Source organism: Xiphophorus hellerii, chromosome 5 (genome assembly GCF_003331165.1).
Source record: "Xiphophorus hellerii strain 12219 chromosome 5, Xiphophorus_hellerii-4.1, whole genome shotgun sequence".
NCBI classification, from domain to species: Eukaryota; Metazoa; Chordata; class Actinopteri; order Cyprinodontiformes; family Poeciliidae; genus Xiphophorus; species Xiphophorus hellerii.
This window is the reverse complement of record NC_045676.1, coordinates 15,645,992-15,658,266: the sequence shown is the minus strand read 5'-3', so window position 1 is coordinate 15,658,266 and position 12,275 is coordinate 15,645,992. Positions and strand designations below refer to the sequence as shown.

At 35.7% G+C, this 12,275-nt stretch overlaps 1 protein-coding gene and 2 long non-coding RNA genes across 3 annotated transcripts; 2 read left to right on the top strand and 1 right to left on the bottom strand.

Annotated features, from left to right (window-relative positions):
- The first annotated feature begins 4,515 nt into the window (after window positions 1–4,515).
- Window positions 4,516–6,543, top strand: LOC116719450 (perforin-1-like). The gene is made up of 2 exons (XM_032561964.1): window positions 4,516–5,060; window positions 5,169–6,543. The coding sequence occupies exons 1-2, from the start codon at window positions 4,534–4,536 to the stop codon at window positions 6,346–6,348; spliced, it is 1,707 nt and encodes a 568-aa protein (XP_032417855.1). The 5' UTR covers window positions 4,516–4,533; the 3' UTR covers window positions 6,349–6,543.
- Window positions 6,544–9,022: 2,479 nt separating this feature from the next.
- Window positions 9,023–9,318, top strand: LOC116720563 (uncharacterized). Its single transcript, XR_004339409.1, has 2 exons — window positions 9,023–9,105; window positions 9,252–9,318. It is a non-coding gene; the product is annotated as an uncharacterized LOC116720563 (long non-coding RNA).
- Window positions 9,319–10,368: 1,050 nt separating this feature from the next.
- On the bottom strand, window positions 10,369–11,325 carry LOC116719517 (uncharacterized). The gene is made up of 5 exons (XR_004339200.1): window positions 11,198–11,325; window positions 10,991–11,064; window positions 10,827–10,877; window positions 10,617–10,719; window positions 10,369–10,477 (listed from the first exon to the last, which is right to left on the bottom strand). It is a non-coding gene; the product is annotated as an uncharacterized LOC116719517 (long non-coding RNA).
- Window positions 11,326–12,275: the final 950 nt, after the last annotated feature.

Below are 12,275 nucleotides of genomic sequence, written 5' to 3'. Positions count from 1 at the left end.
TTATGGCCACTTGGCATTCTCTGATTAATGCATTGTCATATTAGGCGGCCATAAATTGGTAATTTTGCATTTATTTCAAATGATTTCTCCTTTCAAATGATAGATTGAAAGGAGCTCTGTCTGATATTAAGAGCTTGGAATATTATTTTATAACCTAACCCTTCTTTAAATCTTTCTACAAAATTCTCCTTGACCAGTCTGCTGCATGTCTTCCTTTTTACAAGGAAGAAGTTTGATCATATGAGATGATATGATCTCCTGAAAACAGAGAAGCAAAGCTGACCACAGGCAGAATGTGTGAATTTGTTGCTCATGTACAGAGACTAGTTTGCCTTTATCTAGTGCAATCTTTAAAGAAACAACCACACATAAACAAACATCCCCATTCTGATGTTGCAGTCTTCTAAGCAAAATCTTATGATATGAGAATCATGTTAAATTTTCATCACGAGATAACAATTTGTAAAGAATAATAGAGAATAGAAAAAGAGGACAGTTTTACCATAATACTAAAAGTAATATTAAAAGAAAAAAATCAGGACATTGGCCTCTAGTCAAAGCTGAGTTTGGTACATGTACCACAGAAGTTATTGATAGGCACAGAAATTGTGTTGCTATTGATTTACTCACAAAACCCAGCACTGATACAACTTTGAATATTGTTTTGCATTATATTTTATATTTGCTTAAAACATCACCAGAAGTTACTTCCTGACTTGTTTTCTGTGTTCCTTGGTCTTCATGTTGCTTTTAATGTTCTCTAAATAAAACCTTCAGGCCTTCACAGAACATCTGCCTTCATACTGAGATTAAATGACGCAAAGGACAATTGTTTTTTACTGATCAGGTGACTTTTGAAGACAATATGGTGAATTAAATGCTGTTTGAGTTTTACATCAAAGAAGGCTACATGCAACCATTTTCAGATTTTAATTTGCAAAGAGTTTAAAAAGCATGTATTCTTTAAATACAAATTCATTCATTATTTACCTTATGGGGGGCTGGTTTGCACTACAGGCACAGTTCAGTCGTTAAGCATCAGGTGTGGTCATCATATTCCTTTATTTAATCAGGTAAACCCCGTTGAGATCTAGATCTCATTTTCAAGAGGGACCTGAGCAAAAAAATTGCAATACATAGCAACCTGGTTACAAGATAAAAACAATTAATACATATGCACAAGTATAATACAATAAAAACAATTTAAAAACAATGATCATACTAACTGCTTGCAACTAGAAAGACTTTCTAGTTGCTGGTCTATTTGCCGGCCGAATCATGGATTTGGGTTCTTTGTTATAAAGAATAATGACTTATACTAAAACAATGAAAAGCTTATACATTATCAAACAAAGCTAAAAGATGAAAATCTGACACACTTACAAAACTATTTTGCAACACCATAGGAAACCAGTACATTTTAAAGAAGGCCATAACTAGATAAGTTAAAAAAATGCAAGGGAAAACAGACCTATTTAAATTAGGCATTAGTGCACATTTAAAGTCACACCATGCTCATTTTAATAGATTTCCTAAAAAGGTAAAAAAAAATAAAAAATTAATTAAATAAAATAGTATTATGAGTGGATCAAGCACAATGGCTTTTCACTTTTGACTGAGTAAGCTGTCTGGGTAAAAGAGAAGAGTGCAGAGAGGAAGACCAAAAAGGAGATTTATTGAAGTGGTGGAAAAGGACATAAAGTTAGTTAGTGTTAGTGTGGAGGACGCAGCGGACAGGACTACATTGAGACAGATAGTTTCTGTGACAACCCCTGAAGAGAAAAGTTTTGTTTTGTGAAATTATTTTTGCGTTTGACTGACTGTCCAGATCACATTGAAACTGAATGTTGGTTTGGACTTTGCTAGTATCATTTGCTATATTATCTTAAGTATGAAAATCATAAGCAGCAGGGTTGCAGGCCCCACTGTGTATTGAGCCATTGTAGCATTTTGTACCATGTGATATAAAAAAAAGACACATAAAATACTAGAAAGAAGTATCAGTCTTTTTTCAGTTAAGTAATAACCCCTTTTCAGATTACATCCATGATTAAATTTAATATAATGGTTTAAAAATCATATAATCAAGATGTTTGAGAAAAACAGCATTCATTAAAGCTTACATAAAAGCAGATGGAGTTTTAGAAAATATTTAAAGAAAGATCAGGTTTAGACAATAGTTCATGATAAATACAGGCAAAAGTTCATCAACAGTACTCCACTTTACTATGTGACTTATAGAAGATGTTTGGTCTTATTTTGAAGAGAAATATTTTTATTTACTAAGTAGTCTCACTACACCAGAAATGGCAACTTTCTTCATTCTAAAAAGTAAGGTCAAATTGTGAAAAGTGCATAGTGCTAAAAGTTTACCAAAAACAAGATGTGTGATTTTTTGTGGTTTTCTTAAGTTAAAGCTGTTAAAGATAATTTGCATGTGTCTGGCACCATTTTGTAGAAACACTTCCTCTAAGGAGCATTGCCTGTCAAACTTATGACCTTTTCATAAACAAGATGTCTGATTATATTATACAATTTAATTCAGCAATTTGCTTTTAGAAGGATGCAACTCTGAGATCAGTGACTAAAAATGTGAAATGCATCTCATGAGCCTCTTGTCATTTATTGCTTTTTTTCCTTCTATATTTTACTACAATAATGCTAAAAATATTTTTTGTCTGCAGGAAAATAGCTTCAATTTGTCTTGTTGTGAATCATAGTTGCTAAAAGAAATCTGCTAAACAGACATCATTGTGAACTAAATAATTACAAGGGCATTTAAATGAGCATATATTAAGATTACTATGCTGCTTGCATGTTTTTGGTAGGGATGTAACAGTACACCCTGTTCACAAGATAATACACAATAAGAGGCTCTTAATAAGACCAGGCTTCATTCTTGTTATCATAGGATACAGAACAAAAGCAGATAAGCAATATACCAGCTGGAGCATGCATATTGCAGAAAGAGGAAGAGGAAATTTTGACAAATACCCAAAGGGAACCGGGGGTTGGTTTGCACAAGAGACACAGTTCAATCGTTAAGCACCAGCTTTCCTGGCCAGTTACACTGTCAGATCCAACAGTAACTCCCAAAGATAAACACAGTCATCTAGATCTGACACCTGAACAGTCATGTCTTGCAGAAGAACTAAGTCAGGCCCTTGTTCCATTTGAGGGGGCAACTGCTTTACTGAGTGGATAAGAATGCAACCTTGCCTGCACTCCCACAGCTTGTTCGTAACCTAAAGAAAGGGTTCAGACTTTCAAGCAGCACCAGTGAAGGTCCTCCAGACATGATATTACATTAAGGCGGGATAAAGACTTTGTGTTCAAACCAGAATGCCCATACACCATCTTCATTTCTGCTGTGTTTGATCCCAGATTCAGGAGACTTAAATTTTACCTCCTGAATTAGTATTCAAAGTACAAAGCATGGTGCAAACCATGACCCTTCAAGTGAAGAAATCAATGCAAACAAGTAATGATCTAAACTCCAGTGGACAAGCAGACAACAAGAAGAAAACTTGTTCCTGGACAATGTACGGCAATCATCATCTGACTCAAGTGCAAGTTATGATGAAAATCCAAAATAAAACCCACTCCTTTGGTGGAAAACAGATGAAGGATGCTGTCCAACTCTGGCAAAACAGGCAAAGTCCTTTCTGTGCATTCCTGTCACCTTCACCATCAGAACGACTGTTTTCAGCTGCTGGGAATACAGGTACTAATGGCAGAGCAAGTCTAAGTTCTGAGCATGTAGAGATGCTGACTATAGTGACATTTTCTTCTACTCTTAAGTTGATCTATAAAGCTAGGTTGTCATAAATATTGTTCACTATTCTTACAAATGTAACAAAAATGTATTGGCACCTTTAATTTAAAATCAATATTTTGAAAATGCTATTTTCTGGGCAATAAATTCAAGCTTTTATGGGGTTTTTTGCCATGCCATGTTGTACTGTGAATTTGTATTTTAAAATTCTAAATACTTGATTATTGGGGCATGTTTTACTAAAAGTATCTACTGTTCGATTAACCAAAAAATAATCACTAGGTTACTTGAATGCTAAAATAATCGATAACTACCATCCAAGTTGTTTTATTAACCAGCACAGAAAGGTTAATAAAATGTTGGAAGTTGCAAAACAGTTAGAGGAAATTCAAGTGAGATGTGAACACTGATTAACCACTTCCCCATGTATTTATTAAAGTTTGAAAGAAGTAAGGAAAATAAATTGCATAAGTGTCCATGTGGGTGGATTAGGTGTGAAACTAAGTTGATAAGAAAAGCTCCACCTTCACATCAATAGTATAAGATCAGCCAGACCCCAGGCAGACAATCAGAGCTTGCAGTCTTCTGTCAGAGTAAGACTTTAAAAACTTTCTCCTAAACTGGAATTTTTGCTGTTCCAAATTCCATATAATAGGGCTATTTACTAAAAATCCTGAAGCAGTATTTTTCTGTGCATATGTGTATGTTTGTGAATCTTTTGCTATGCAATTTAAACATTTAAATTATTTTTTTCACAGATGACTAGACTTCTGCAGCTCTTGCTCCTGACCTGGACATTCAGTCCTCTGTGTCTCTCAACCACTGTGAGTTTCACTGGTTCACCAGAGCAATGTAAAACTGCTCACTTTGTTCCAGGCTACAACCTGGGTGGAGAAGGCTTCGACATTGTCAAAATGCAAAGAAAAGCTGCCTATGTCATCGACACTGAAACATGGAACCTTGGAAATGGTACTTGCAGAATGTACGAAAACAGCTACCAAAATGGAGAGAAACAAAAGGTCCCTGTCTCTGTGGTGGACTGGAGAAGCGTCCCGAAATGCAATTTGAAGGTCTCCAGTATGGTCTATGATTCTGTTGAATCTCTCATCAATAGTTCCACATCATCTGTATCCAACGACTGGAAAATCGGTCTTAATATTCCTATTGCCTCAGTTGGTTTTGCTATTGGAGGTTCCCATTCCAGGGTGGCTGAATTTGGCATGGCAAAGTCAAGAAAAGACCGCTACACCTTTACCTGCCATTCTGTTAGCTGTAACTACTACAAGTGAGTGTCAAGACAGACCTTACTGTACAACTTTTCATTAAGCTGATTTGCATAAAGTATTACTGTGACAAAAAGTAACTTGTTTTATCTGTTTTCATTCCTTCATAGCTACAGACTGACAACAAGCCCTCCTTTGCATCAAGAATTTGAAACGGCTGTGAAGTCTCTTCCTCCACATTCTTCTGGGTTACCATATCGCAATTTGATCGATACTTATGGCACACATTACATCACACAGGTTGTTCTAGGAGGGGAGATAAAAGCAACAACATCGTTTAAAACCTGCCAGGCATCCCTGAATGGGCTGTCAGCAACAGAAATTAGTGACTGTCTGTCGGTTGAAGCTTCAGTTAACTTTGATAGTATGGCAAGCATTAAGGCTATGTATGAAAACTGTAAGGCAAAAAAACAGAAACTTACCCATGGTCAAAGTTTCAACACTGAGTTTAGTGAACGTATCACTGAAGTTGTTGGTGGGGACAAAAATGATGTTGTGTTCTTCCAAGGGTTTGATGATCCCAGTGTCCATATCAGGTGGAAAGAGTCTCTTAAAACTACACCTGACATCGTGAGTTACAATCTGAAGCCTCTGCACACAATTCTGCCAGATGGTCATCCTGCTAAAGGTGGGCTTAAAGAAGAGGTGGAAAAGTATATTAAGGACAATGCAGTGGTAAGAAAATGTTCAGAATCCTGTCAAATTGGACAGAGATCCAACAGCAGAGATCCCTGTGATTGTGTGTGTAACGGCAACCAGAATATTAAGTCAAACTGCTGTCCTGCTGGGAAAGGTCTTGCAACATTGAGGGTGTACAATCTTTATGCTAAGGGACTGTATGGTGATTGTTGCTCTCAGACAGACGGTTCAGTGGTTGTTAAATATACTAACCAGGAAAAGCGTACTCAATGCATAGATAATAATGACAACCCCAAATGGTCAGAGTCATTTGATTTTGGACCCATTGTTGTAAACAGCCATGACAAACTGACATTCACGGTTTATGACGACGATATACTTTGGAAAAGGGACCTGCTTGGTAGCTGCTCCATTGATCTCCGTAGAGGAATAGTTTCTAACAGTTGCATGTTTGATCATGGTACCTTTTATTTTAGCTACTCAGTTGAATGTGCACCAAGCCTTGGTGGCAACCGGTGTGAGGAGTACATTCCTTCTCCCATGGATCCGTCTTTGGCTAAAGTTTTCTACTCCAGAAATGGGGTTCTGCTTGGAGATTTAAATAAGAGGTTTGCTAAATCTGCTCCTCAGCCAGGTTTGGGCCAGCTGTGAGACGACTGGACAAATGACAAGGATTTTGATTTGAATCATTTTTGCTTGTAGCATTTCTGTCTTTGACTTTTATATGAATAAAAATGACATAGTTTGCAAATTCAGCCTAAATGGGATAATCTGTACTGATAACTTCTCTCTCTGTTTCTTCCTTTGTACTTGCAAATTACTGCAATAAAGCATTCATAAAGACAACACTTGCTTCCATGTTGTAATTTGAGTATGACAATAAATATTTTAACTTAAGAAGCTCCAATGCACATGATCAACAGAAAGTTACACAAAAATTTGTTGCTCATATTTTTTAGAAACATATTCAAATTCTTTTGCACAGTATATCAAAAATGTGGGATTTACATTAAAATGACAAAAGTGTACTGAGTCTGAATTCTGCTGTACAAGAAAAGGAAAATTAATTGTGTGTAGAAAGTTCAATTTTCTGACACATAATAGTGGCCCTTTAACAAAATTTAGCATGCCATCTTCAAGATGGCATCTTGATATGACATCTTTACAGAGCAAAATTGTCTTGGCACATAAAGACGGCCAGCTTATCTGCAAGGTGTGACTGGAATACTAAGACAAGACATGTTGGGGTAGTATCTGGTTTCTTTCACCTGCACAATACCTCAAATGTCTGGCCCATTATGTTCGTCATATTTAAAATGATATCCAAATCTGGTACCTGCATTTATAACTTGTGTGCTCAATTATTGCGATGCAAACTTAACTAAATGTCCAAATAGTTATTTTTGAAGTCTACCATCTCATCCCTCAGCCTGCAGTAGGAGATCTGACTGGAAATATGAAAAAGACCCACATTTATTTTATTTTAGTGTTAATGCAACGGCTTCCTTTAAAATTCAGAGATCAATGTAATCCTTCTCATCCTGTACACAGTTCTAGTTTTAGAAATTTTGAAAGATATAACAATTTTAGCAGCCTAATTTTGATTTGTCGTATTAATAATAAGACTTTCTATATACTACAAGTGGTTATTTGATTTAAAGAAGTGTAAAAATCAGTGTGATAAACAAAACTATTTGTGCCACAACAGTTGTTACACAATAGCACTATCATGTGGATACTGAACATGACAACCCTTTTTATTAATCCCAACTTTGTTTTCAAAACTTTTGAGGCTGCATAGTATGTAACTTTTACTTTATTTTTTTTTTTACATATTTCTTAAAACTATTACCAGATCATGACAGTATGAGACAGGTAATCTGAAATTAAATTTAGCTTTGGAGTTAAGCTTAAGAGAAATTAATTTAATCATGGAATTTCATAAATATGTGTGTAGGGCTGCACTGATTGCAGTTTTCTGGCAGATCACCAATCTTTAAAAAGCCTGACCTGCCGATTTTGACCGATACCAATTTTTTTTTTGTCTGAAATTTTGCTAAACATAGGAAGAAAGTCAGTGAGTTGGCAACAGTGGGGCGAATATTGTTAACTGTAAACATTCAGACATGATTCACACCTCTCACTGCAGAGCAGAAAAGGGCAGAGGCTGATTTTTAAACCTTTGATGATGAAAATAAGATCAGGGGATAAGATGGACTTCACTTGTTAGTATTGCCCAATCACAATCCCCCAAAATTAAGGAAATCGCCGTCCAGAAATCGACTGGCCGATAAATGTATCCTATATTATATATGCATAGGATATAATGCAAACAGATCCATCAGAGATGCAAAAAGTTTATAGCAGGTGTGCGAATGATCTAATCGTCTAACTGTTGATTGCAGCCAGTCCACATTGTTAGCAGAAACAAGGAAGGGCCCCCAAACCCTTTCGCTTAGGGCCAGATGGAGGCTTGGGCCGACCCTGCTCCGTGCAAGACATGGCAGGCCCCATGACAGAAGATATTGCTTATTAAAAAATAGAAACTAAAACTATTTAAAAACAGATGAGAAATATCCCATGGCAATGTCAATTTATAGTTGCAAGACCACCTAATAGTCACTATATATATAGTGTATATATATATATATATATATATAAATATATGTTCAAAAGACACTTCCCTTCATTGTTCTTGTAGTTTTGTATTTTGGTAACCAGAATATTAACATTTTTGACCAATTGAATGCATAGTTTATTTAAAAAGATGTTCAATGTTCAATTCAAGTATATGTTTAGCAATCTTTCACATTAAATAAATTAGACATATGTTGCTCTGAACATAAGATGACAGGGATTTATGTTTGATCTTTCAACATTGATAACACCGAAAATAACATTTCATGCACCAGAAGGGCAACTTTGAGCGCTTGGTGACACAAAAAATAAAGGTTGAATGTAGTGTTCTTTAAACAAATTAAGCTTTTATTGTACAATTTTGTTGAATATTCTGTGCTATGAATTGTAAAGCCAGATAATCAAGATAAAAAAATGTCATTTGTAAACAATTGTGATCATGAGTTAGTCATAACTCATAGAAGCTTCTCTGATTTAAGTTTTCAGTCAGATGTTCAAAGCAAAACCAACACGCCTGACATCAAAAAGTTTCAACTGTAATTGATATCTTCAAAGCCAAAACTGCACAAACGAAAATTTTTGCAGCACAAACCAGCACAAACGTAGCACAGTTGATTGACACCAAATGTATTTATTTTTGCAAATGTGAGCAGGGCCACAGGAGTGGTTGAACTCTCATGATCCGTGGAGAACATTTTTCTTTATATTTTTAAAATGATAGCGGCACAAACGAAAATTTTTGCTGCACAAACCAGCACAAACGTAGCAGAGGTGATTGACACCTATTTTGCTTGATTTTATAAAAGGTGGGGGGGCTGGTTGGCCTTTTGACCTTTAACCTTTCATTAATATCTTCAAAGCCAAAGCAGCACAAACAACATTTTTTGCTGCACAAAACAAGCACAAAAGTGGTCGAGTTAATTGACACCCATTTCGTCTGATTTGAGGAAGGTGGGGGGGCTGGTTGACCTTTGATGACCTCTAGAAACATTTCGTTATATCTTTAAAATGATAGCGACACAAACGAAAATCTTTGCTGCACAAACCATCACAAACGTAGCAGAGGTGATTGACACCAATTTTGTCTGATTTGAAGAAGGTGGGGGGGCCAACTACACTCAGGTTGATGACCGTGTGGATCTGCCATTTCGCTCATCGAGCGAAAGCATTTTGCTGTGATGTGCACAATGTCGGAGGCATCGCGTGGTTCAAACACCTTGATCTCATCCAGAAAAGATGACATGAACTTCTTAATTCCTCTGTCCATTGTAGTAGCTGAAATATTGTGAAAATCCGGTAGAAATGATGCACTAATCGAGTCAGAAATACACTGCAGAGAATCGGTCGAAGTGGAAGTAGAAACAACGCACCGCGAGGCTTTGTTTGTGAGACTTGCGGCCAAGTGGGATTTTCTAGGCCGGTTGTGGGCGGTGCTTGGTAAGGTCCATTTGTCCAAGCTCACAAAAATTAGGAAATTTCAAACATAGATTGATCCAATGATCCTCAATTCAGACTACTGCTGGCGAGATAATGGTGCAATTTGTTGAAACTTGGCTTTGTTACAGCCAATTGAAGCGCACAGATGCACTTTAAAACAGAAAATTGGGTAGTCAGTTTGTTGCAGCCATGAAAATACACACTGTAAGATACTCTAAATACTCAGTGACATTGGATCAATCTATCAATCATTAGAAACAGTAAGAGGTTCTGCACAAACTTAGCTCATCACTTGGTGTTGCATTTTCTCTGATATTAAAAACTAAGGATTTTCTGTCAACTTTTCTTCTTAGCAGGAGCTGGGATCGCTTTGTGTAACTCAAATGTCTCATCCTGGTCCACTTGTACAGCATATCAATAAGATTAAAAAAAGTCATCTGTAATTATATTAATCTTTCTATATATTCATAGACTTATATTAAAATACACAAAAAATTACAAAAGGAGAGTAAATATGTGCAACAGGTTTTTTTCTAACGTTCTATAAAAGAGTGTGTTGAAGATGAAGTGCAAAATATAATGAAAGGCAACATAGCAAAAGTTTGCACTGAACATGTTTATTTTTAGTCAAAACTTGGTGAAGAATGATATTTGTCCAATTGTTGAGTGAATAGAAGGCATCTGGTTAAAACAGCAGCCACAGAATCTGAAATGAGACGAGAAAATAATACAGTTATAGATTCTCTGTAAAACTCAACAACTTCCTAAAAACAGACTAAGTTAAATATCAATGATTATTTGCAGCAATGTTGTCAAAAACCTGTTTTTCTGTGTTTTTCACTCACTTGATCATTACTGATTGAGTAGTTGTTGGAGCAGGGCCAGGAGCTGGGTCAGAGTTAATGAAGCTGCAGTTGCTCCTGCGACCGTAGTCGTGGTCGTGGTTTTCTTTAAGGAAATTAAAGGAGATTACAAGTAGCAGAGGATTTTTTCAATACTGATACAGTAACTTATGCTCAGGTTTAATCTAAAGGTTAGGCAGAGAGAACACTCACCTCTCTGGAGTTAGAACTACCGTGTGAACGAGCAAAACGCTGTTCTTCCATCTGCACAAGGTTTGACATTACATGCAGTAAACTTTTTCACAATAATAGTAATAATATCTATATACCATATATACTCATTGACATCATATTAAACATGATAATATTATACTTACAGTTTCAGCCACAATGAGGCTCAGGAGGCATCCAAGAATAAGTGCTACCTTCAGCATGGTTGCAGTGATTTTACCTGTTAGAACAGAAGATCAAAATTACTTTCTGAACAACATGTTCAAGAACAAGTTAGTAGAATACAGCATTGAAGAAATTCACTGTACAAATACCAAAACAAATAATCTAATTAAAGCAAGAAGTCATCACACCTTCAGTAGGTTTTCTCAGAGACAAGAGAAGAGGATGTAGTGTTGCTCTTTGGATGTTGAGCTTCTCTTTTATACCTTTACAGATGCAGAATTGTTGCAAAACTGTGATTGCAATTTCCCTATGCTTCAAGGTGTGGCTGAGAATTAGTGATTTTAAGTTATTCAATTGTGGACAAATATCACTAATAACATTCAGGTTTAACTGCATTTGAGTGTCTAAATAACATTGTGAAAACCTGTTGAAAGAACCAGTGATTACAACAGTTACAGCTTATTGTTGGTGCACCGCAAGAGACACAGCAGCTGATTTTCAACATCACTAAGTTTTGTGACTGAGGTGTATATTAAAATAGATGTAGAGAGCTTCCTCTGTGGAAACTGTCAGTTTTTTATGAGAATAATAATCACAACTTGAATCAGCATGTCAACAAAAATGGCATTGTCTTACTCTTTTTTTATTGCTTAAAACTTGATTTATTTTTCTTTCTGCAAATTGAGATTCAGATACTTTTGTGGTGAAATAAAATAGTGATCATTAGTTTTATTTGAATGCATTTCTTGATTAAATGTTTATAGATAGTGTTCAGATTTCTGATTTCTTTTGGATTAAAAATTATTTTATGTTATTAATATCTCTGTGTAATACTCACAGCCCTAATCCCGCCTCCTGAGTTTGATGGCTGAAGCTGACGGTTTAAATCAACTCATGATGTGCTTCAGTACAAACACAAATAATGTCTAAACTCTTAAAGTATATATAGTTTTGAGAACAGTATTAGTGCATTTAACTGAGACAATTGACTCTATATTAAATCCATTGTTTCTGTATTTATTTACAGTTTTAATAAATTAATGACACAACTAAATAATTATTTCATAAACTGTCTGGCATCGCTCCCTCTCCATAATTGCATTGAGATTCTAATTTCCGTTTTTTTTTTTTTTTTTAATACATCATAAGTTATTTAGCCTTTTTTCATCTGGTCAACACTCCATGATCTACTTTAAATGTCCTGACAGCTTGCCTCTGCAAAAAGACATAGAGAAACATAAATGTGCAATGAAGAAAGAAAACATG